General features: G+C 38.7%; 1 protein-coding gene across 3 annotated transcripts in view; it reads right to left on the reverse strand.

Annotated features, from left to right (window-relative positions):
• Nucleotides 1-12,296, reverse strand: part of SMC2 (structural maintenance of chromosomes 2) — a 60,726-nt gene extending 48,430 nt beyond the window's left edge. Inside the window, exons 1-9 of one of the 3 annotated variants that reach the window (XM_072727831.1) lie at nt 12,057-12,296; nt 10,779-11,008; nt 10,041-10,190; nt 7,666-7,788; nt 6,224-6,262; nt 3,715-3,825; nt 3,435-3,479; nt 1,381-1,614; nt 1,031-1,180 (exon numbers count right to left, since the gene is read on the reverse strand). In XM_072727831.1, the coding sequence (XP_072583932.1) occupies nt 1,031-1,180; nt 1,381-1,614; nt 3,435-3,479; nt 3,715-3,825; nt 6,224-6,262; nt 7,666-7,788; nt 10,041-10,190; nt 10,779-10,946 (1,020 nt within the window). In that variant the 5' untranslated portion in view covers nt 10,947-11,008; nt 12,057-12,296. Of the gene's footprint in view, nt 1-1,030; nt 1,181-1,380; nt 1,615-3,434; nt 3,480-3,714; nt 3,826-6,223; nt 6,263-7,665; nt 7,789-10,040; nt 10,191-10,778; nt 11,009-11,832 lie in introns of all 3 variants that reach the window. The other 2 variants (XM_025988317.2, XM_072727830.1) reach the window with 2 other exon arrangements.
• Nucleotides 12,297-27,013: the final 14,717 nt, after the last annotated feature.

Consider the following 27,013-nt stretch of genomic DNA (forward strand, 5'->3'; position numbering starts at 1 on the left):
GCATATAAAAGAAGTTTGAGCACAAGCCCTGGGGCATGCCAACATTTGTATTTAGATTTGTCTCTCTAGATCAGATTCAATATTCCTATATTCAACCACCTAATCAACATCTCTACTAAGTTTAACAGGCACCTCAAGCTTATTATGTTCACAGTGTACTTCTATTTTCCACTAAGCTAATGGTAATGCTATTTCCAATTGTCAAAGACAAAAATCTTCAGTATCCGTCAGACCTTTCTTCCACTTTCAGCAACCAATCTGTCTGGACTACCTTATTGGACCCACACTTAAAAATACTCATAAAATCCTATAATTTCTCTCAATACACCCATTTATACTGCTATCCTAGAGCTATCATTGGCACCTACCACCTGAATTACCTGCTTCTTCCCCTTATCTTTGTATTATTCTCTAAATACCATGAAAGTATTATTAAAATATAAAAAATCTTGTTCTTCTCTTCTTAGCCAGCTACAATAGCTTCCCATGTCACTCAGAATAAAGATCAGAGTCTTTCACATCTTACAAAATCATGTGGATTGCGCTCCTTTTACCTTTCTGTATTCCTACTTAGTGCTAACTGGCCACAATTAGTCTCCCTGCATTTTTATTTCTAATACCGTAGGTACCTGGGACAACTGCTACTGGTACATCTTCCCCCAGAGCCAATTTATTTTCATGGTTCTCTGACTTCCTTCAGGTCTTATTAATGAAATATCACCCTCTCAATGAGATCTCCAGTGGTTACCCAATTTAAAAATCCCTAACTGTACCCACCTCCTTTATATTCCTAAAACTCTCTCCTGCATTTTCTCCAAATCACTTATCACTATACAACACGCTATATATTTCACCTATTTTATCATCATTTTCCTCATTGGAATGAAGACCCAAAAGGCACTGGTCCAATCTGTCATTTTGTCCACTGCTCTATCTGTAGCCCAAACGACTGCACTTGGTCCATAGCACACACAAGCAATAAATATTAATGAAATGGACTTCAGATTTACTGAACTTTGTATTTACTTACCTCAATCATATTTTTTTCTAGTTCTGTGCGTTTGTTCTCTTCACTTGCCAGATTTTTCTTCTTGAGATCAAAGGCACTTTGAGATTTAGTATTAACTCGCTGAGCTTCTGCAAGAGCATCTTCTAAAGATCGGAGTTTACCTCCAATTTCCTATAATCAAATGCATCCAAATCAATCAAAGTACTTATAATTTACTCATGCCATCATTTTCTTATAGGACTTCAAGAAGACTGACTTTTTATAAGCTTATCATAAAGATTAACAAATCAATATGGAAGACTACATCCAGCGAACCTTAGTTACTATACCTAATTTTTTTTACAGTATATCATCTCTTATGTATGTCTGACCTTATCTTTTCCTTTTTCCAACTCTTCTATTTCATGACTAAGTGCTTTTATTTTTTTGTCATCCTCAGACAATTTTTCTTGAAGCTTTACAACTTTATCTTGCATTTCTTTTAACTCCTCAGCTGAGCGTTCTTTTGTATCTTCAGCCAGCAAAAACTGATAAGCAATATATAAACGACTCAAATGTTCTATTTCCCTCATTATTTTTTGGTACTCCAAGTAAGAAGATCTTTCCTGGAAAAGAAACCACCAATAAAGTATAACTCAACCTTCATATTTTTAACAAATTTAGAAAGACTCAAACTATAGCAACATGTATAAAACTTCCCGTAACAGTTTTCATCTTAAGTTAGTGATCATGGATTATAGAAACTTAAACATTAGTGGCTTTTCAAATAGCATTATACCATCACCAGTGAATCCTATGTGGCTATTTCTTCTAATATATAATCAGGCAGTTGGGATCAACAAAGAAATGTAGATAAAAGGTTCATAAACTGAGGGTAGTAGTTTATCAGTATGACCTATACAACCACCAATGATACACTATTACATGTATTTTGTAATAGTATTACCAAGATACCTACCCAACAGTCAATTATGTAACTTATTTATAAACATATGCTTACACATTACTAACTTGATTCCATTAAGGACCTGCTAGGGTAGACAGAGTAATAATGAAAATCTCTGTAACTTACAGATGAAGAAATGAACTCGGTGTGGTTAAATGACCTCTCTAATGTCAGATTCAGAATGAATTTTGCAAAATTGGGTGTAAAACCTAGGTTTATTTATTTATTTTTAAGATTTTATGTATTTATTCATGAAAGACCCAGAGAGAGAGAGAGGCAGAGAAGACACAGGCAGAGGGAGGAGCAGGCTCCATGCAGGGAGCCCGACGTGGGACTTGATCCCAGGTCTCTAGGATCACGCCCTGGGCCAAAGGCAGTGCTAAACCGCTGAGCCACCCAGGCTGCCCAAAACCCAGGTTTAAACTCATGATCTAGGCGCACCTATGTGGCTCAGTTGACTGAGGATCTGCCTTCAGCTCAGGTCATGATCCCAGGGTCTGGGCATCCCTGTTTGGTGGGGAATCTGCTTCCCCCTCTATCCCTCTCCCCCTGCTTGTGCTCTTGTGTGCACTCTTTCTCAAATAAAATCTTTTTAAAAAGATAAATTCACCCTGATTTAGTGTTTTCTACTAAAGCATGCCTATAAACAGGATACCTTCAAGATCACTATTCAGTCCTTCCAATAACATCCACAATACTATATGGATTCAGAAGACAACTTTGAGAAGTATTGAATTTTAATGAACATTTAATAAATTCCTAAATACACAACTTTATTTATTTTTAACGACTTTTTTATTCATGAGAGACATAGAGAGAGGCAGAGACACAGGCAGAGGGAGAAGCAGGCTCCATGCAGGAAGCCCGATGCAGGACTCGATCCTGGGACTCCGGGATCACAACCTGAACCAAAGGCAGACACTCAATTGCTGAGCCACCCAGGCGTCCCAATGGACAACTTTAAAATCAATACGCCCTCAATGCATTTTTTCACTGAAACGCTGATGGCGTTAGAAACTTTAAAAATTATAGAAACAACCTGGACATGTTTCAGTTCCCTTCACTTACCAACTGTCTTGATAGCAATAATTACAGTGATAGCCTCTATTATCCTAGAAGCTATTCACTTTACCAGCAGGAGTATTATGAATGTCATAACCTCAAGAAATGTCCCACTCAATTCTAATTATTCAGAAAGTCTAGACTTCTCTCCAACAAAGTATTACATCATTACGAATCATTACAAAATGATTGGCATATCATTTTCTGGGATCACCAATGATCTCTGAAATCATTATGATTAATAGATATGCAGAACATGTCTTCTACAAGCAGAAGGCTGATGATCAACTCTTTAACTCCTTATTTCATCCTACAGAAAAATTCCTGTGGCACACATTTCATCTTTATTTGTATGGCCTTAAATACCGTCACCAATTTTGAGACATTCTAGCTGGCAATCCTCTATACAGTATATACCTCCTTTAATTTTTGAATGGTTGGAGTAATCTCTTCTTCAAGTATCTGGAAAATAAAGGAAAATCAAATTTTTCAGTATGTAAAGTACCATTAAAAAAATTTAAAAGGAAAGTACCAAAAAAAAAAATAAATAAATAAAAAAATAAAAAAATAAAAAAAAAAATAAAAGGAAAGTACCATGAAGTCTAGGGAAAAATTGGGAGAGGGAATTTCCTCTTTGCAGTAAAGAAACTCTAAAATTACTTTCATATTTAAAAATATTTTATGTAAATTTAATTACCGTCTTAATTTCTTTCAGCTTAGCCTCTTTTTTTTCTATAGTTTTCTGGGCAGCTATTTTTTTGTATTCATACATCCTGGTTCCAGCTGCTTCTTCTATCATGGACAAAATCTAGAAAGACAATTACGTTGTTGTTTTAAGAATCCAAGATAAAGAACTTCATTTGAGTTTACATTAAAGTATATCATTTAAGGTCTTAACTTCACTAAATATCTTACCAAATAATGCCCCAAATGGATCAAAGAAGTACATACAAATGCGTGTATTCCCCATAGCCTTAACATTCAAGAAACTTTTCTGGCCTTTACGCCAACCTAAAAATCAAACTTCATGCTACACTGAGGATGTAGAGAAAAAACTCTTTTAAAACTGAAGCCAGGAATGTCTGGCTGGCTCAGTTGGCTGAGCATGTGACTGTTGATCTTGGGGTTGTGGGTTTGAGCCCCACATTGGGTATAGAGATTATCTAAAGATAAAAATTTAAAAATAAAATTGAAGCCAATAACTCCTCTTTTCCTTCAAATATAAGTCTAAAAAAAGTAAAGGCTAACAACATTCAGTTGTCGCTTTAGAGTAATCTTTTCTGACAACAGGATGAAGTGTGACATAACATATGCATCCCAACCATGGCACTTGCTCTAAGAACTTGGGCAAGTAACTTAATTTGTTATGCCAGTTTCTTCATCCATAGGATACTTAGTATGTCACAATACTGTTGAGAATTACACAAAGTAATTTATGTGAAAAGCACTCAGAAAAAGGTAAATACTAATCAATTACAATTTTATAAGTAGAACAATTTTGCCAGCACTTCTTTTTCAGAGGCTTCTATTCATCATCAAGTCTTATCTCTAGAGGATTATTTCTCTCAAAACTTTTTTGATTTCTATGTATTTGTTAGGTTTCAAATTAGAAGTTTCCCCTTAAAATGTTACCTAAAGATATGCATAACCTATAGGTTCAGAACAGACCAGTGTTATCAATTATCAGTTTTCTCTTAGTTCCTCTCAACAGAAAAGAGTAACTTTTGTTCTTGTACAAAACACTTATTCCTTCATACCAACTCTTTCAAGGGGGTTTCAAGAAAAAAATTAAAATTAAGTATGAATACCCTAAGCAATCCACTGTACGTAATGAATTAATTTCACTCAACTCTTTTTCTGTAGGGTTGAGTCTAACATGGAACAATGGTTGAGAAGAATGACTGCTTGTACAGTCATTGGGCACATAAAATTCTTAGAACACTGGTTAATAAACTTCTTGATATTTGTCACTGTGGGGATTTTTTTAGATTTGACACCAAAAGCCAAGGCAACAAAAGCAAAAACTATATCAAACTGAAAACCTTCTGCATAGCAAATCAAATCATAAACAAAATGAAAAGGTAACCTATGAACGGGAGAAAATAATTGTAAATCACAAATCTGCTACGGGTCTAACATCCAAATACATGAAGAATTTGTATATACAACTCAAAAGAAGAAAAACCAAACAATTCAATTTAAAAACGGGATGTGAGAATGTGAACACACAGTTTTTCACAGAAGACATACACAGATGGCCAATGTGTATGTGAAAGGTACTCAACATCACTAATCATCTAGGAAATGCAAATTAAAACCATGAGCTACTCCCTCTGTTGGAATGGCTATTATCACAAAGACAAGAAATATCAAGTGTTGGTGATGCTATGGAGAAAGGGAAACCTTTACATATTGTTGGCAGGAACTTTACATATTGTTGGTAGGAATGCAAGTTGGGTGCAGTCATTATAGGAAACTATGAAGGTTCCTCAGAAAATTAAAAATAGAACTACCATGTAATCCAGCAATTCCATTCTGGCTATTTATCCAAAGAAAACAAAGGTATTAACTTGAAAAGGTATCTGCACCCTCATTTACAATACCAAGACATGGAAACAACCTAAGTGTCCACTGACAGATGAATGAATAAAAAGATGTGACATATATACATATATACACAATGGCATATAATAAAGCTATTTAAAAAAGAATGCAATTTTGCTATTTGTGACAATGTGGATAGAACTTGAGGGCATTATAACAAGTGAAATAAGTCAGAGAAAGACAAATACCATATAATCTTACTATATGCAGAATCTAAAAAGAAAAAAAGAAAAAAAAAAAAAAAAAAAAAACCCTGAGCTTATAGAGAACATATTCATGGTTACCAAAGATGGGAGTTAGTGGGTGGGCAAAATGGGTACAGGTGAAAAGGTACAACCAGGAGCCTGCTTCTCCCTCTACCTATGTCTCTGCTTCTCTGTGTCTCTCAAGAATAAATATAATCTTAAAAAAACAAACAAACAAAAAAAAACGGGTGGGGAGGTATAGCGCCAAATAGTTAAAAAAAAAAATTCTTTACTAGTCACTTTTAAATCAATAATGTTTCTAAGAATTTTAATGGAAGAAATTTTTAAAAATTGATTTAAAAGATTAAAACACTATCCACAATTATAATTTTTACTGTCCGCAAATAGCATCCTTACCTCTGGAGGTTTCATATTCAATACTTTTGTAATTCGGCCCTGAAAAATAAAATGGCAGTTACTATAATGATAAATTAATCACCTACCTAAGGCATACATGTTTATCTTCACTGAAGCTGTTCCATCCTAATATACCAATCTTTTAGGAGTTCTTTCTTTAATCTACATGAAAAGATGTTTCTTTTATTATATTTGAGACCAAAGGTACCTTATAATTCCATAATTTTGCAAATTACCTTTTCACTTACCAGTGATATGGTTATTAAAAAATATGAAATTAACTCAGACCATATTTCTGAGGCAATATTAATGATATAAAAGTGTCCAATAAGTAAATGTATAGATTTTAGCATAATTGTTTAACACGTCTTTTTTTAAAGGCTACACTCCAAGATAATTTCTAGAAATAGATTGCACATTTGTGAGCCTCAAAAAGAATAGTAAAATCTTTTATTTCAATGCCAGAATATCACTACCAAAAAAAAAAAAAACAAAACAAGACAAAACCCCACTACCTAAGTCTCAGAGCATCATATTACTTAGGATTTAGATTATTTTTTTTTTTAAGATTTTATTTATTCATGAGAGAAACAGAGAGAGAGAGGCAGAGACACAGACAGAGGGAGGAGAAGCAGGCTCCATTCAGAGAGCCTAAAATGGGACTCCATCCCAGGAATCTGGGATCACCGGAATCAAAGGCAGACGCTCAACCACTGAGCCACGCAGGCATCCCAAGGATTTAGATTCATTTAAAATAAATTTTAAGCTTTAAGGCCGTGATGTAGTAAAAATAAAGTTATTTGGCACATCAGGATCATGCCATTGACCTTGCAGGATAAGTCGAGTGAGATAATATAAGGGCAAGAAAATATTAGCACTTATTTTTCATTTGAATAAGTCTCTCAGGAAGGAAATTACTTAAAATTTAATATACATTTGAAATAATAAAATGCTTCAACCCAATACTCTGAAAAAATACATTATGACAATATACTTTAAATAATTCTTATAGGGGATCCCTGGGTGGCTCAGGGGTTTAGCACCTGCCTTCAGCCCAGGGCATGATCCTGGAGTCCCAGGATCGAGTCTCGCATCAGGCTCCCTGCATGGAGCCTGCTTCTCCCTCTGTGTCTCTGCTTCTCTCGGTGTCTCTCATTAATAAATAAATAAAATCTTTAACAATAAACAAATACATTCTTATAGTGACCATGTATTATTCTTGTAATAACAAAATAAGTCAAAGAAAATTACTTCTAGACATTCTTTAAACTTCAAATGTGTATGTTAGAATATATCGATACACATAACCAACATATACTTCTTAACAGATACCCAAATACCAGTACAACAGAAAATAAAAAATGGAAAAGCCAAAATGAAACACTTGTCCTATTAAAATAAACGATGTCAAAACTATTATATAAAGACCATAAACAAAATACCTGCATGATGAGAAAGTGAGGGTTGTTTACATTAAGGCCAACAGAACAGAAGAGATCTTGTACTCTGGAATTGTTTGCATTTACTCCATTGATTAAATATTTATTTCTACCACCAATAACCACCTAAAAGGGAAGTATTTTTAAAAATATAAATGAACAGACGTATCTTGAACTAAGATGACAAGTTCCCAAATATGTTTCACTTGTTTCTTCTGTCCAACAAACGGTAAATAAAACCAATCCTAAGTAAATAACGGAGGAAGTAGGAGGTGGTCAAAAGACTATAGATTGAGTCAAGATAACCGACTTCTAATCCAAGGACTTTTGGATTATATAACCATGCACAATCCTCCTAACCTCCCCTGCATTGGACTAGATCTCTAAGGTCACTTCTGACTTTGTTTTCAAGTACATGTGAAATGATATTCTTTTTTTTCTTTTAATAAATTTTTTATTGGTGTTCAATTTGTCAACATACAGAATAACACCCAGTGCTCATCCCGTCAAGTGCCCACCTCAGTGCCCACCACCCAGTCACCCCCACCCCCCGCCCACCTCCGCTTCCACCACCCCTAGGTCTTTTCTCAGTTAGGAGTCTTTCATATTCTACACATGATCATTCTCTGTAATTTTTCCACCCTCAGAGCTTAACCCTTCTTTCCTCCACTTTTTAATTTCCAAAGAACAGAACGTAGATACTAAAAACTAAAGACAAGCAGTTCTTTTTTAAGAGGAAACGGAGAGACTCTTAAGCAGGCCTCATGCCCATCAGGGAGACCAACAAGGGGGCTCAATCTCCCAACTTTGAGATCACGACCCCCAATCAAGAGTCAGATGCTTAACCGACTGGGCCACCCAAATGCCCCAAAGATAAGCAGTTTGATGACAATCCTTGAGAGATTCTAAAAGGAGTTAATAAAGACATGACTTTTGAATTCTTGAAAGAAAAAGAGTAACCATAGAGCTTCAAAGAACAACTTCTACCAGACACCAGCTTGTTCACACTGTACTATAGCCCTTATACTGTCACTTAATGGACATAATCATGTCATCCTCAGTAATTTGAGGTCCTTAAAAAGATGTCGCTCATTTTTCTCTCTGTTATTTCCAAGTGCCTTTAAGAATGCCCAGCACACAGCAAACTACTGGATGAGTGTTAATTCATTTCTTTTCTTGACAGGAGTATTAAGCTAATAGATCATATATTAATATATTTAAACAAGAAATCTAGTATATATAAATATTATTTTTTAAAAATCCCTATAACAAAATTTTGGTGAAAATAAAGGCATATGGACTGCATGAGGACAGGAATTTTAGGTAGATTAGTAGAAGACTTATGAAAATTCCTAAAAGGTATCTGATGGATGCTTAATGACACAGAACAGGATTTTATCCCAACCTAGTCAATGCCTTATTTTTTCTTAACCAGAGGTTTTTATTAAAAAAGAAAGCAAAATCTATAAGCTACGTAATGCTAACATAGAGAATAAACAGGACTTAACAGAATTTTTAAAAATAAAACTGACAAAGGAACATTGTATGACTACAACAAGATAAAGGGACAAAGGTCTGGTCCTGCACTGGTTTCAAAAACCTGCTTACCAATAGAAATGGCAGTAACACAGCTAATACACATTTAAAAAATTACAGTGATTTTTAAGTAAGTTGGATATGAATTCATAATGTATTTTGAACTCTCCAATGTCAAATAGGGGAAAAGAGAATCGCACTTAAAATGAAGTGACAATTCTGCTTAATCCTGTCCTAAGGAGACTAATCCTGGTAAATGCAATTTAAGGCGCCATGCATGAAATAAAGGCAAAAAAAAAACTAGTGCAAATTTGTATTCAGCGGAATCAGACAAGTGAAGGAAATAGAAACAATTTTATCAGTTGAAAGACCTAGAAAGATTTACCTTAAATATTTAACACCTCAATAGTAAACCGAAATATTAAAATATGGATTATGATCTCAAAGAACCAGATTTAATATGTAAAACTTGATGATAATACTTTGGCTCATTTTATAGAAATAACTTTTTAATAATTAGACCTGCCCAATAACAGAGTAGGTTACCTCAGTAGGTAACAAGATCCCAAGTATAGGTATCCCAGCAGAGAAGATTCAAATACGGTTCAAGATTTAAGCACAGCTGAGTTGCCTGTACTGACTGACAGGTTTCCAGATCCCTTTCAATCCTCTTGGTAAATGGTGGAATTTGCATGATTAAATTTTTAAAATAAGGACGACATTCTTAAGAGGTCGAGTCTATTTGATCAATTTGCTCATGAACTTTGCCAGTAAAGTCATATTGCCAAAAAAACAGGTCAGATATAAGTTCTTAAGTATCCAAATATTTTGTAGCCACTCACCTGCCTTGTTACTGTTATTTCATCATGAACCTCAAATCCTAAAGGACTTTGCTTTTTGTCAGAATTATCGAATGTGATTGACACTGAGGCTTTGGTGATACCAGCCTGCCCGTTTTTGTAAACTAAATCTTGTAAGTTAGAAGCCCGAACCTAAAACAAAAGAAAAGTTTATCAACTACAAAACCCCATACTGCACAAAAAGGCATTAAAAATGGGTTACTTGCTGTTGGAAAAGCACCCATGTAGTATCTGTTAAGTAGCTGAGGGACAGTTGCATTCAGAAGCAAGGAAAGGAAAATGGGAAACCACCTAAAATGAGGGCCTTTCTCCACAGGACTCTTCCAACCCTGCATTGAATTGTTTTCTACTAATTTCTTAACTGAAGTTCATTTGAAAGATTTAGGAAGACAGCATCTAAGAATTTCACCGTTCAGATGCAGACTGAATGGGTAGGAATCCAGACTCTGGAAGAAGGCTGCCTTAAACAATGCCTGAGTTTGAGTGTTGCTCCAAACATCTTAAGGAAATGAACCTTAAGCAACCCAAAAGTTCTATTTTCTCACCTAAAAAGTGGAGTAATAACACCTACCTCTAAAGGACTGCGGTGCGGTATAATGATTTACATAAAACTTGCTCAAAATGCAAATGAAGAGATACTAGGCAATATAGTCTCTATGTTCAATGTGGGTTCCCTCGAGACTCCCCAAACTTAAGATTCACGTACATCAGAAAGTTTACCTGAGATAGGTTGGAGATGCCCAGCAAAAAGCAGATGGAGTCCAGTATGTTGGATTTCCCACTACCATTTAAACCAGTGATGGCATTGAAGAGGGGATCAAAACCATTGACTTCAGTCCTCTGAGCGTAGGACTTAAATCCTTCAAGAATGATGGACTTGACATGCATGGTCACTAGCGACTTGGGCAGGCAAAACTTCTGCCGGGAATCAAACAGGCCGCAAAGCAGCTCTATACAAAAGAGAGAACATTAAGTGGAACAGAAATCTGTAATCATAATGTACGCGAAAGACTAAAAAAACCGTAAGAATGACAGCTTCCAGAGAAAGAAAACAGGCACTTGCCGAGCTACTTTCCTCTGATGTAAAAGACTTGTCTTCCAATCTAACCAGTTGGAAGTTAATTAAACCATTAGGTCAACCTGGAAGTCACCGACTTCCTTCCCCAGGCTTACCTCCCGTCTTTATCATTCTCTAACAGAAACGGATTATTCCACATCCCACTCCCTTGGCCCGCCCGTAGTGCCCTGTTCCCAGATACTGACACGACTCACTCTCCTCTACTAATGCTCACGTCTTTCTTCAAATGTCACTTTACTGGGCTCCTTCTGGACTTTCCCATTTAAAAACGGACCTGTCCCCATCCCCTCACTCTTTTTCCTTCGTCGTCCTTCAAGATGACACTCAACAGTATGTATTCGTCTATCCAGACCATCGCAATGCAAGTTCCTGTTGACCTTTGCTGATGCCCACCGCTTAGGCCCCAACAGGGCCTGACTCCAGGGCGCCGGGGGGGGGGGGGGTCAGTCAATACCCTCCAGCTTGCTTCCCACTCGGCGTGTCCCCGCGCCCCCCTCCCCAGGCCTTTCTACCAACACCTGTTTGCCCTCCTCCCGGGCTAGAGAGAAAGGAGCCACTGCGCCCGGGAACCCATCAGGACTAACATTAGCTTGAGGTCGCTTCTCGCGAACCCGTCTCGCCCCCCCCCTCCCCGCCGCGCACACCCAGAATCAGCGCGTCCTCCTCTGCAGCCGGGACTGCCCGACTAGGCCCCACCTGCCGCGCGGACGCACCCGCCGCCCCGCCGCGCCAAGCCGCCCGGGTTTCAGGTGCCCTGGAGGCTACTCCTGGTTGCAAAAGCAGAGACCGGCCCACTCTGCCGGGCTTCCGGACGCTACCAAGCAAACCCCGACATAGCGGCTACGACGCACAGCCCGCGCTCCTCAGCCCGGCCGGAAATATTTATATCTTTGAATTTCGGCGCGAGCAAAGGACCCCACCTCGGCTGCCTAGTTCATTGGCCGGTGCCTAGGAGATGCCTGACTTAGAGGTTACATTTTTCCCTCCCATCCAACAGTACAAGCGACCAGGAGGTAGGAAAGAGCGTCACGACACTGGCAGCTCCGGGGGTGCGACGGCGGGGGCCTGAGGACCAAAGGAGCACGCGGCTTGTGTGGAGCCCGGCGTCCGGCATCCCGCGGGCAGCCCCACACCGCAGCCTGGGGGCCTCGCGCTTCGCCGGCCCCGCCCCCGTTTAGGCCCCACCTGGCCTCGGGCAGCCCGGAGGCCCCGCCCCTAGAAGGCCCCGCCCAGAAGCCCCGCCCCCAGAAGCCCCGCCCCCGAGTCCCGCGGTCCTGGCGGGACTCGCTGGTTCGCGCCGGGGTAGTTGCAGAGCCGGGGAGGCGGGCAGGCGGGCAGGCGGGCGGCCTCTTTCCCCGTGTCCTCATCGTCCTGCAGAAGCCTCAGAATTTACCCGACTTGGCTCAAATTTATCAAAATTGGGAGGCTGCGCTTTTTGGGGGCTGGGGGAGAGAGCGCAGTTTGGGAGGTCTGGGGGGGCACGTTCTGGCTCCGCCCCTCCGCGTTCCGGACCCTGGCGAGCTTTTTTTTTTTTTTTTTAATCTTTTAAAAATCTTAAAATCTTTTAAAAGTTTTATTTGTTTATCCATGAGAGACACAGAGAGAGAGAGAGAGGCAGAGACACAGGCAGAGGGAGAAGCAGGCTCTGCAGGGAGCCCGATGCCGGATTCGATCCCGTGACCCCGGGGTCACGCCCTGGGCCGCAGTCGGTGCCAAACCGCTGAGCCCCCGGGCATCCCCAGCCTGGCGGGCTTTTTCATCTCAAATTTCGCGTCGGGGAGGGAGGTTGGTACTCGCGGTCGTCGGGAGCTGTGCGGCCGGCAGCAGGGGGTGGACTAACAGGTGTTCTGCTCCCTGCACTTATAAAAGGGTGGCAGAGCCAGCATGTCAGAGTTTTTTGGAAACCCGACAGCTAGTATTTGTTGAGCCTCAGTGTGTCAGGCTGGGTTCCCAGGGCTTTAAAATCCTGCAGCAACTCTGAAACCTGTGACGTTGTTCTCCTCTTACAGGTGAGCGGAGAGGCTGGGCGTCCAGCCCCGCAGCGCGTCCTCGTGAGTGGTGACCTACCGGCCCTCTTCATGTTCAGAATCCAGTACCGCTGGTACCGGGGTCTTTCATTAGCCTGTCCTGTTCTTAACCAAACTGGCCACTTCACCCAGAGGTGAGCGTACGGATAATAACCGTCCTTTAGGAAGGACGGCTTCAGAGGGCACTGTCCCCAGGTGATGCAGAAGAACACGGTGCAGCCGGTCCCCTGTGTTATACCACGTATTTAAAATGTAGAAAGAAAGAAAGAAAGAGAGAGAGAGAGAGAGAGAGAGAAAGAAAGAAAGGAAAGAAAGAAAGGAGGGAGGGAGGGAAAGAGAGAAAAAGAAAGAAAGAAAAAAGAAAAAGAAGGAAGGAAGGAGAAAGAAAGAAAAGAAAGAAAGAAAGAAAGAAAGAAAGAAAGAAAGAAAAGAAGAGAAAAGAAAAGAAAGAAAAACGAAAGAAAGGTCTTTCTTTGGCCCAGAATGGCTTTGCAGCATTGGGCACCAGTGGAACTACCAAAAATTACCGAGAATGGGCCTATGTTTTGAAATTCTTTCCCTACTTATAAAGGAACAAAAAAAGGTTTTTGGTGGGTTTGGTTTATTTACTAAAGACTCACTCTCCTATCCCACCCCCTTCTGTAATGTCAATGGTTACTAGCTTCACATCTTTTAACAGCTAAGTATTTCTCTTTGTCTATCTTGAATCCTGCATCCCCTACATTCTACAACTCCTATATTGGTTCTATTCAATTTTCTATTAAGTTTTTTTATTTTAATTCCAGGATCGCTAACATACAATGTGATATGAGTTTCAGGAGTATAATATAATGATTCAACACTTCCATACAACACCCAGTGCTTACAAGCGCCCTCCTTAATCCCCATCACCCATTTAACCCAGTCCCCCCACCTGCCTCCCTTCTGGTAAACATCAGTTTTTTCCCTCTAGTTAAGAGTCTCTTTCTTGGTCTCTCTCTGTAAAGAGTCTGTTTCTTGATTTGTTGCTCTTTCTCTCTCTCTCTCTCTTTTTTTTTTTTATCTTTGCTGGTTTGTTTTGTTTCTTCAGTTCCACGTATAAGCGAGATCATGTGGTATTTGTCGTTCTCTGACTTACTTCGCTTAGCATAATACTCTAACTCCATCCCTGTTGTTGCAAATGGCCTATTCAATTTTAACATACATTTACTCTCAACTATGTCCCCTTCATCACTTTGTGAGTAGAGCATTTTAATTTGCCAACAAGCCCTGAAGTGGGTTTTACCAAGTTGTGAAAAAGAAACATTTTTGAGAAGTGAAAATGGACACTATTAGCCTTTGCCCTTAATAATTAGCTTATATATTTAAGTCGGGTGGATGAAAACATATGCAAATGCACTTTTGCTGGATGAGCACTTCTGAGTTGTTAAAAGAATATACATACCTACTTCCATTGCAATTATTTCCTAAAATTAAAATTGCTTATTAAAGGAGAGATTTATATCAGTTTAAATCTTCCAGCATGCCAGGTACATAAGGAATTTCTGTGAAATTAGATGGATTTGAGGAAACAACTAATGGCTGACTTATAGCCCCCTCCTGAGATCATAGGGAAGTGGGGAAGACCAAGGCACAAAGTCACTAATACCTCCATAATTTGGAGAGAAAAGGGCTGGAAGTAAGGATAGACCATAGGGTAAATGTAATAAAAATAGAGCACTGTTCTTGTTTCATCACCATGGATCTTGTGAAAGGTTCAAGATTGGCAGGCTGGTAAAGTTTTAGTCCTATGTCCAAAGCAGCAGCACCAACAAACATACTGATAAAACCATAAGGAAGGACTTCGGAAAAAGATTTGGTCTACTCTTCCAGGGCACTGGGAAGAACCCTCTATCCCTGGGTGCATATTTCTAATTTTAGACTTCTAAAGTAGCCCTTGGGACCTAGATGATTCCTTTCTCCCAGCAACTTAGGACAGAAGAAATAATGAGAGGACTTTACCTTCCCTGCAGACGTAAGGAAAGGTTGATTCATTTTGTTGAGATTAATTTGGGGTTCAAAGGAATGAATTCATAATGACGGGAAGTTCATATTGTAAAATTGTATTGCACAGGAGCTCATTTTGAATACACCAAGTGTAACCTGTTTGACAAATATAGCGGAGCATAATCCAAAATAAGGAATGGTGGGACTCCTGGGTGGCTCAGTGGTTGAGCGTCTACCTTTGGCTCATGGTGTGATCCTGGAGTCCTGGCATCGAGTCCCGCATTGGGCTCCCCGCAAGAAGCCTGCTTCTCCCACTGCCTGTGTCTCTGCCTCTGTGTGTGTGTGCATGTGTGTGTGTGTGTGTGTGTGTTTCTCATGAATAAATAAAATATTTTTTAAAAATAAGGAATGGAAAAGGAGATGACTATATTCATTCACTTATGGGATCTGGTTAGACCCATTCATTTTCATTTCGATGATGAAACTGCAGTATTACATGTTCTGTTTGGTTCTTTGTGTATTCTTTCATCATAATTTCTATTATTTTGCCTCTTTAATAAAATAACTTTATTTTCTCTTTCAGGTACTTCAGCTTTTGAGTTCCCAACTCTACAACATTTGCTGAATTTTACTCATAGTGATTTATATCCTCCCCTGGTGCTGTTCTGGGATGGGGTTGTTTTGTTTAATGGGAGTCTCTCATGCCCTGAGTTGTGAAAGAGTCCCTTCAGAACAGTTATGTATTTGTTTCTGCCAGGGTTCTTTGGCTCTTAAATATCCTGGGGCATTTGTGAATGATTATTTCTCAGCTTGTGGTTCCTGAATTATGCAGATATTATAAATTTATATCTTGCAGGCCTGGGGTTTTTATTTCTCACAGGTACCTTTTGTTTTTAACCCCTATGCAAAGCCACAAGCAAAGAACAAACTTCTTTGCCTCTTTCCCAGACTAGTAGGTTGAATTTTTCCAGGCCCAGTGACTGGCAGTTGTTTAAGCCTCGAGGTTTTACCTGAGGGCTTAGTTCCTATTCCTCTGCCTCACTGAGGCTCTGGGCCTTGTGCTGCTTGTGCACAGAAACCCAGCTACTGGCTCCTGAGCCCTAAAGCCAAGTATAAAACGTGGGAGGGCTGCAATTTATCAGTTTGTTTCTGGCACTGAGAATTTCCTGTCATGTTTTTGCTTTTTGTTACTGAGCTTGGCATATGGTTTATATAATAATTATTATATTAATTTTTTTGTATTTAAATTCAATCAACATATAATGTAGTATTGGTTTCAGAGGTAGAGGTCAGTGATCCATCAGTCTTATATATTGCCCAGTGCTCATTACATCCCGTGCCCTCTTTAATGTCCATTACCCCGTCACCCCATCCCTCCATCCCTCTCCCCTCCACCGAGCCTCAGTTTGTTTCCTATGATTAAGAGTTTCTTATGGTTTGTCTCCCTCTCTGATTTCATCTTGTTTTATTTTTCCCTCTCTTCTGCTATGATCCTCTGCTTTGTTTCTTAAATTCCACATATGAGTGAGATCATATAATAATTGTTTTTTTCTGACTGACTTATTTTGCTTGGCATAATACCCTCTAGTTCCATCCACATAATTGCAAATGGCAAGATTTCTTTTTCTTTTTCCCCTTATTTTTATTTATTTTTATTTATTTTTTTGATGTTGAGTTGTATTCCATTGTGTATATACACCACATCTTTATCCATTCATCTGTTGATGGACATCTGGGTTCTTCCCATAGTTTGGCTATTTTAGACATTGCTGCCATAGATATTGAGGTGCAGGTGCCTCTTCAAAGATACTATTATATTTTATCCAGTATTACTTTTTAAAGGGAAGTTCAGTCAATCATTTTAGAGGAGGTCTTCATGACGTAGTTTTTTTTTTTTTTTTTTTTTAAATTTTTTTTATTTATTTATGATAGTCACAGAGAGAGAGAGAGAGAGAGAGGCAGAGACACATGACGTAGTTTTTGAATGCATGTGAGTTGGTGTTGATGGGGTGAGGTCTGGAGCTGATGACCAAGAAAGAATTCTTGAGATGTCTATGGTGCAAATTGGTGATTTTATTAAAGCACTGTGACAGGACTTGTAGGCAGGAGTTGCTTCATCTGGATTGTAAGGAATGGCTGATTATATATACTGAGGAGTTGGGGGAGGTTAGGGAGAAGGGAGGTTTTCAAAAGAACTTTTATATGCTAAAGGGGACCTACCAGATATCAGATATTGGAGGCTTTGTCATTGTCAAGGTTGTGTTTCCCTCTAGTAAAGCATTAACATTAAGACAGTTGGGAGTTTCCTGGATGTTATACTCTGACTATCACAAGTCCTTGTCAATGGGCTGCAGGTTATAAGGAAATTTTATTTTTTTTATTTTTTATTTTTTTAGAGATTTATTTATTTATTTATGATAGACAGAGAGAGAGAGAGAGGCAGAGACACAGGAGGAGGGAGAAGCAGGCTCCATGCCGGGAGCCCGACGCGGGACTCGATCTTGGATCCCAGGACTCCAGGATCGGGCCTTGGGCCAAAGGCAGGCACTAAACCGCTGAGCCACCCAGGGATCACCAGGAAATTTTATTTTATTTACATTCCCTTCTACCTTTGTTTCCCACATCACTATGGATGGGCAGGTGTTGTTAGGACTCCAGGAAATTGAGTCTAAGGGTCTCTGGAAGTTAGCTACTGATAAGAATGCTTTTTCCTTGTAAATCACTAAGACTTTTACACACTGATAGAGGCTCCTGTCTTGAGGGACTGTGATCTCTATTAGTTAAACATTTGTGTTTTTTTGGTTTTTTTTTCCTTTTCTTAGTTTTAGGGCAGCCAGGAATGCCTAAGGAATATCACATATATCCCACCTAGGAGTGGTGGTGGGGGTTTGTGGGGTGTCATCTTGCGCTTTGTCCTCAGCTTGCCTTCCGCTCCCTTATCATTCTCATTTACTTTTCATGAAGAACATCAGTGATCTCTCTTTTGCACCGGCAAGCATTGCTTTCAGATTCTTATATTCCATATAAAGTATCTTTTCTTAAAAAACAGAAGTCTGGCACCAACTAGCTTTTAAGAAAATATTTTCACATAATACTCATAAAATCCAAGGTCTTATTTCCTATTTGTAATTGCAGGTTTTCAGCTCTCCTTGACTTTTATCACTTCCGTATTGGTTTATAGTTAAAACTACTTCTCTTTTGCCACACCCCTTCCTTCATGGAGATGATTACTGGATCCCCTTTCTCCAATGTGATTCTCACTTCATTGTTCTCTTTGTTATGATGGTATCTTCTTTTTTATTTCAAATCCATGCACATCTGCTTGATCTTCTTCCAGTGGGTTCCCTTTTATTCCTGTTAGTTCTTACTAGATTCAAACAGACTTTTCACTCTTAGATTTTTAGTTCACAAACTCTGTCCCTTCTGTAATTAACATTTTCTCTGTAGTCTTCGACGTCCTTCTTCAGTCCTCTAGTCACAAGTATTTCTTATTCTTTGAATTCTAACTTAAATTCCTAATTCAGCAAATACTTATTAGTACCAGTCTCTACCCTCTCTAAAGTTCTACAAAATACTTATGCTTCTATATCAAAAATATGATATCTCTACACTCTGTATAAATACTTGGTGGAAACTGCCTACAGAATTAATTCTAGTCTCTTTAAGGTGACATGCCTGGCCTTTCATAATTCATTCTCAACCTTCTTTCCCAGACTCATCTCCTGTTTCTTCTTTAGATTGCCTTGTCTTTTTGTTGTTGTTGTTGTTCACTACTGTGAATCAACCAACCAACCAACCAATGACAAAAGATAGCGTGCCAACTTTGTTAGTGGATAGGTGAATGAATGAATTCAGAAGGCATTTATAGAATGCCTACCTTATGCCAAGAAGTGTGTTAGGTGTTGGGATATAAAGATGAATAAGATGTGGACCTGTCCCAAGGAGTCCATGGTTGAGTAGAGATGATTTGTATAAAGACATAACCAGAGAAAGAGTAAAAGGCATTATAAATAGAGTAGATGGCACAAGGCATAGAACATAAACATAATGCTTGATGTAAAAATTATCAAGATTTAGAACAGGAGATCACAGAAGCCTCAGATAATAGAGTATTTTGTATGCCATTTTAAAGAACTTTGTGTCATTCTTGAAATGTTGATGTTCTTCATCTCTGTGTCTTTGCACGTGCTAAACTTGAAATGCCCATCCTCTCCATATCTCTCCGCATGTGTATTTCTATTTCTATGTCTATTTCAAAACCCAGATCTAATCCATTTCTGGAAAAATTGCTCCTATTCTCTTCTTTAATCTCTTAATCCTTTCATCAGATTTTTCTTCTGAGCTTTATTCATATAGTGGCCTATCTTTGTGACATACCTCAGGGCTTAGCACACAGTAGACAATAAATACTGGTTGAATATGAGTAAGTTTAGGGAGTTCATTTCCTGCTTTCTGATTAAGGTAAAGGAAAAGAATAGGTTAGAAAAATGCAGAAAAATTGAAAAATGCAGATTATTGAAATACATAATATATTCCTCAAATTATTCAATATTTTAAGGCTCGGCAAATTAATGGTAGTGATTATTTCCCATTGATATAACATTGAAACATTTTTTTTATGCCAGCTAGCCATAATTCTCTTTGTGTAATACCATCAGTGACTACAGTGATCATCATAAAGCTGAGTAACCTACCATAGAATATCCATCCCAGCTTTTTTGCTTCAGAGGCTGTCAACACCATATACTTTCCCCATCCTACTTTTTTAACCTGTAAAGTAAAAACAAGCTTCTATTATGCCATGGAACAGCTGCAGTTTCAGGTTCAAAGAATACGATTCAAGTATCACCAGCTCCCAGTTGCTGCCCAATATAATTACTACCCCTCCTTTGTGCTCCTTTATTACATACACAGACTCCTGTTACATGTTATTGTATTTATATACATTATAAATTATATACATTATATACATTTATATTCTTGTTTCTCCTCACTGTGAGCACTTTCATAGCAGTGGTCTTGCCTTATTAGTGTCTGTATACTTAGCATCCATCCCAGTTCTTTGTCAGAGTTGTGCTCCATAAATGTTTACTGAACTGAGGAACAACCAGAAGAACATATAGAACATAGTATAAAGATGAGCATTCTTTTGAAACTAGAGAACATGCATTCTGTTTTTTAGATTTTTCAAATAAACATTGGTTGTTGTTGTGTTACTTTTATGCTTCTTAAAATTCCTAAGTAATTACCTGCATACTCCATCAAACATTAACATGCACAGAAACTCAGGTATACCTTGATCACTCTCTCTCCTCCCCTTCCAACTCTGACCTTATCTCCAAACACTAACTTCTGCTCCACTTATACCCCACTCCGGTTGGGTGGCAGATAGGGAATATCCAGCCCTCTGGCTATTCTTCAGTCTTCACTCTCCCTATACTCTTTTCCCCAAATCCCACTCCTACCCAAAGGGGTGGGATCCTGACCTTTATTTCCCAAGGGACTTCAGACCAGGATAATGTAACATCAATACATTTTTAAGAGTTTGAGGTTTTTTTTTTTTTCCCTTCAAAATACAGCATTTGTGGGACATTCATAGCATAGCTTATTGCAGCTTCAGCAATCCAGTTCTAATTCTCTTTATATCCTTTGTCAGTGGGCATTGAAAATCATGTCTGCCAGTCTTTTTTGCCATTTCTAGTTCTCCTCTCCCAATCTCTATGGGTCACTACTTGGAAAAAAGAAAATGCTTATTGACTTCTATAAGGACAAGCAATAATGTACAGGCATAGACTAATCTAGATCCATACACAGTAAAGAAACATGTTTTTAAGAGAAACAGACTTTGCCTACATTAATATAAATATGTTACTATATTAAGGAAAGCTCTTTATTTTCTTGGTGCTATATATCTAAAATCTAGCAGACAACCATTGCTCAATGTTTGTATAAACTCGAGTATCCAGATGATTCTCCAAAAACAAAGGCTTTTTATGCCTAAAAATTTAATCCTTCACATTTTAGGGGAAAAAAACAGGGTTTGCAACTTTCAAACAGTTTTGCCCATCATTGCTGTTCAATGATTTAAAATAATCTCATTTAAAAAACACCTCATTTATGACTTAGCTTGTCATCTTATTACTTTTACTGCTTAAAATATTGATGTATACTAGTGCCAAGTTCCAAACACTTTTCCTAAGTTACTTTATGTAACTCAATAATTATTTATTTTTATTTTGTTTTTTTAAAGTAGGCTCCATTCCCAGCTTGGAGTCCAACACCGGGCTTGAACTCACAACCCTGAGATCAAGACCTGAGCTGAGATCAAGAGTCAGATGCTTAACCTACTGAACCACCCAGGCATCCCAACGATTCTTTTATTATCTCCATTTTATAGATGAAGAAGCAGGATCACAGAACTAGACTTTGATCACAGAGAAAAGCCAGGACTAAAGTCCATCCATTTATTCAACAAATGCTTGGGTGCTTACAATGTCAGTGAAGAGTACAACAATTTCTGCCTCACGGAGCTTATACTACAGTGGATATCAGTTCTTATTTTATTGATTACAAAGCATAACTTCTTGCAGTAATCTTATAGTGCCCTAGAAATAGCTAGCAGTCTTAATGCCTCTGGTAACTTTCTTTTCCATGTGACTACTGAAGCCCTCAAGTCATTGAAACCCCAGCTGACCTATTTCACCAGATGCTGGACATTCTCAGTCAAGTTTGGATTTATAGTGGGTACCCAGGTTTAGGTCAAAAACATAAAATCTTAACAACTTCTTTGTTTTCAGGGAAATGAAGAAGAAGTGTCTCACTAAGAATGATGGGATAATAGGTAGATTTGTAAAAAGCAGCTTGGATTTAGCATAGGTCAAAGTGCTGAGCAGGGACAACAGGAGGAAATGTTCCTCACGGTTCCAGTCAGTGGCATCTTTTTATACAAAGCAATATTGCCAGCATTCTACTTAGAGTAATTTGCAGTAATATTTATTTTGAATATTTTTTATTAATTAACGGGATCTAGAAGTATCTGGTGAGAATTTCTCTACAAATGGCCATCGGATTAGTCTTATTCATGAAACTCATAAATCCATGAAATTCAACATTTTATGTCTAGGAAAAATAAAACTGGGGTCATGCTGTTTAAGAGGGTAAGGGAATTTAACGGAATGCTGGGGTATTTATGGCAGATTTATGATGAAAATATATTCTAACTGGAAGCTTAATTGTGATTTAAATTACAGGTCAAGCTGTGCAATGTGTTTTCTTTTTAGGGGGAAATCTTTGGGGAGGTAAAGTGTACTTGTTTAAAGAAACAGCAAATGAGAAAAGATTGCATTTTCTGTTTCTCTTTTAAAATTTCAAGCTGCAGGGCAGCTGGGTGGCTCATTCAGTTGGGTCTCTGCCTTTTGCTCAGGTCATGATCCCAGGGTCCTGGGAACCAGCCCCACATTGGGCTCCCTGTTCTATGGGGAGGCTACTTCTTCTTCCCCCTTTCCCTTTGCCTGCCACTCCCTCTGCTTGTGCTCTCTCTGTCAAATAAATGAATAAAATATTTTTTTAAAAAAATAAAATTTAGAGCTGCTTTAGGTCAAATTGCCTTTGAGTTCCTAATGATGGCTGTTGTGAAATTTCTTTGTTTTACTTTGTTATTCTCACCCTCTGTTCCAGAGCAGTTATTTCACTTGACAATAACAAAAAGATGTAGGCAGCATATCTGCCAACAAACTAATATGGAAACCAGAGATAAGGTATTCTCAACCTTTCTAGAATTGTGACATCCTATCATTTTAGGGACTCACATAAAATTAGTAAGTTCTGCAGACAGAAGAGCCCTTGAAGAATTATAGCCACTCATTTGGCCAATGGGAAAATTAAGTCTTCTAGTGATTTTCCTAAATTTACTCTTTATCTCAAGTAAATTAAGGTCTAATGAAGAAATAAAACATGTATATGAATAATTTTAATTCAATGTAAAAGAAATTACTTCCCTGCAAAATAAAAATTAAAACATAATCAGAGGTTGACTCTGCAGGGAAGAGTTCTGCTTGGAAAAAGAACAGGAAAACCTGAGAACTCAGATTCTTACTCTTTGATATTTCCTTCACCCTCAGCAAAATTCTTCAATACTTAACATCACAACCACCATGCAGGATTCAGCCATGAATGGGGATGGGGTCAGGATGGGGAATGGGGACAAAAGGCCTAGAAGTGACCTGCTCTCCCTTTAAGTCTCTGAAACAAGGCCAAGTCAAGAATGGAACATTTATACAACCTTCTACTGAAGCTTTAGAATAATGGGGAAACAGTTCATAGAATATGGTGAAAGAAAGAAGAACCTAGTTTACAAATCATGACATGGGACAGCAGATATTCTGGGACTCCCAGGCTTAGGGTCATTGGTGTGAGACCCCAGAGAAATAAATGGCACTAAAGTATCCTATCTGAATTTCTCATGTTATCCCCCCCTACCATCTTCCATCTTAGTTTTTCTATGCCTCAGGTTTGAGGAGCAGCTTCATAGTCATTCACTTAGTGGACCTTTTCCCCATTCAAAGCAAACTTATAATACAGGTCTGGTGTAGAGTGCCAAGAGAGTACAAAAGAGGAAGGAAGAAATCATGGCTGAAAACAGCATCATTTCCTGGTAGGCTTTTCCTAGATGGTGTTTGAGCTGAATCCTTAAGGGTAATATGCTTTTGACACTTGGAGGTAGGGAAACAACGGTCCAGGTGGACAGATCATTGTGGGCAAAAACTAAGAAGCAATGGTTTCCATAGGTGATAACCTGGTACAGCCTCCAAAGATTTTATTAGGAATCTATATTACTCTTGTAGTGGATGCTGTGTTGTACCACATGGAATCCCCTTCAGGACAGAGGCAGAAGTTCCCTCAGCTGCCAGGAGCGGTGGCTGCTGATAGCACACAGCTGAGCCTCTCCCCAGACACTGCTCTCCCATGAAGAAAGCTGCCGAGCTGGAAATTATACCTCCTCTTCTGTGATCAGCTACATCCAATGGCTGGTTGATGCACAGACACAAAGCCCCTTTGCTTCAACCAGGACAAATATAAAGGGTCATCTAGACAGTTCCCTATACAGTCAGCAGGGACCTGGTGATTGCAGCTCAGTTCAGCATCTCCCTGGGGCCTGTTCTCTTTTCTGCACTTGTCACAGGTGTTCTGGACCGCACTCCTGAATTAACTTTCTGCATAGCAATCTCTTGAACTCTCTGTATTCTCTGGGGAACCCCCTAAGCAAACTCCAGATATAACTGGAGACACTATAGGCTATTTTAACAACATTTAACATAGAACTTGGAAAGCCTAAAGAGTATATGTGATTAGAAGTGCTGGTTTTTGGTCTCTGTGGTAACAAGTTGGCACCTCAAATTAAGTGCTGAATTACTAGGCCAATTTATATTCCACTGACAAAGACCTGGAAAGGAGAGAAATTGTACTTAAGTTGCGATGCGGCTGTCCTCAAGCTTTGCCAAGCCCATCAATCAGTGCTGGTCACTAAGTGTTAGGGGCTTTATCAGTAAGATTATAACTGGAAGATATGTTTTGAAAATAAAACAACAAAAACAAAGATACTCAAAGGCTTAACAAGCAACAATGGTTTATTTCTTGTTCATACTATATATCCGTTGTAGGTCAGCAGAGGGAAGAGGTATTGCTGCTTGTTATAATCACTCAGGGAGGTAGTCTACTGGAATAGTCCCTCCCTTAGAACCTTGTAGATCTCAGGCACCTGGGTGCCTCAGACAGTTCGAGAAATTAAATAAATGTGTGTGTGTGTGTGTGTGTGTGTGTGTGTGTCTGTGTGTAAAATTTCTCAATTTAACCACTTGAGAGGTACCTGGATGGGTTAGTCAGTTAAGCAACCGACTCTTGGTTTCAGCTCAAGCCATGATCTCAGTGTCAGGATATTGAGCCCTATGCCTCATCAGTGCAGCGTCTGCTTGAGATTCTCTCTCTTCCCCTCCCCCCCTGCTTGCTTGCATGCAGGTGCTCTCTAAAATAAATAAAGAAAATCTTAAAGAAAAAAAAAGAAAGAATCTCACACATCTCCGCCAGAGGGAACATGAGCTCTGGACTGGTCTAAAACCCAGAATTTAAAATGCTCCACCCAAAATAACATTATTTACACTCACAATTTACCACAACTATTTACTACAGGGGGCTCAGGAAGTGCAATCCCAACGATGCCTGGAAAATCAAGACAGCTGCAGGGGCTGGAATAATTGGCAGACTACACTCATGAAGCCTCGGGGGAAATCTTGAAATCTAGAAAATAAAAAATTTAAAGAAAAAAATCTGGTTTAACTGGTAGCTGAATTCTCATTTTCAATGAAATTTTTAAAAAGCTTGGTAGTAAGTAATCATTGATCCTTTATTGACTTTCAAGTCATATTTGCACTGTTTAGATTTTGTATTTATTTTATAAACACGTGTTAGGTACCTTCTATTTAGAAAGTGCTATGATTGTTACTCTTGGGGCATAACTATGAATAGTCTCTGGAATGTTTCCTTAAATACACTTGTATCTAGTTGGAGATAACAGGCATTTGAAGTATATAGGAGAGGAAAACAAGGACAGGATACAGGCAATGTTAAGTGAGTGCAAAAGAGGAAATTAAGTGTCAAGTTTGAAGCTAGGCAGGACAAATCTGTACCATCTACAAGTGCACTTGAAAACATTCTTCTGGTTTGACCTATGTAGAAAAGTTAGATAAGGAAAAGTGAATGTTTTATTATTGTTTTTAAACCCTTCTTGATTTTCATTTCCCCTCCTCCCATTTAAGACCCTTCTATTTACATGTAAAAAAAAAAACTTTTTTTCCATATATAGCACCACAAATCTTTATGTGCTTAGGATAAATTATAATGAACTGAAAGCTAGTATCACTGCTCCTTGAAATCAGAAGCCATGCTTTCGTGGTATTCCGTATACTGTCTTTCAAGTTAATGATGATTTATGGTGATAATTACAATAAATTGCATGTCCTATGCCTCTTACAGGTTATAAAGCAAGTTTACATAAACTATTAAAGTTATTTCTGCAACATGCTCATGAGATAGGTCCAGGTAGTTTTAATACAATTATTCCCATATCATATATAGAGAAATTGAGGCTGAAAGAAATAAAACAATTATTGTTGCAGTATTTAATAGCTGTGAACAAACTACCTTAAAGTGGTGTCTTAAGATAATGGCACTCATTTATTTTGCTTATCTGAGAACTGACTAGGCTCAGCTAGTCAATCTTTACTTGGGATCATGCAATCATGTGATCACCAGAGCTGTGGTCACCTCCCAGGTCTCATTCACATGCTTGATGCCTGGGCTGGGGTGACTCCAACATCCAGTATAAAAACTGCTGGGGCTTCTCAGGCCTAGCTCTCTCTGTGGCCTGCTTGCAATCTTCCTGCTTTGGATGAGGGCTACCCGAGGAAGGGGTATGAACTTAGCAAACACAGTTCTCTGCAGCTGAAGCAATCACTGAAGGTGGTGACAGCTGAATACTGTCTGCCAACAGGACTCCCAGAAGCTGAGGCAACAAGTTCTTCATTAAAGGAAAATTACGTTGGCTCCAAGTCCAGTGCCCTCCTATTATCCCATACTGTCTCCACTAGTATAACATCACTAATCTGCAGACATTAATAAATGTTAATTGTGAATTAATTATACAGTAAAAATGTATAATCACTTTGGGACACTTTGTTGGACAAGGATATATAGCACTCTGCATGTACATTTATTACCAGAACATGCCATACCTTACTAAGGTTGGAGGTATCAATGAGATCACCTCAGCACTAGCACTCAAATCTTTTTTTTAAATATTTTATTTATTTATTCATGAGAGACACAGAGAG

This window comes from Vulpes vulpes, chromosome 12 (genome assembly GCF_048418805.1).
Source record: "Vulpes vulpes isolate BD-2025 chromosome 12, VulVul3, whole genome shotgun sequence".
In the NCBI taxonomy this organism is placed as follows: Eukaryota; Metazoa; Chordata; class Mammalia; order Carnivora; family Canidae; genus Vulpes; species Vulpes vulpes.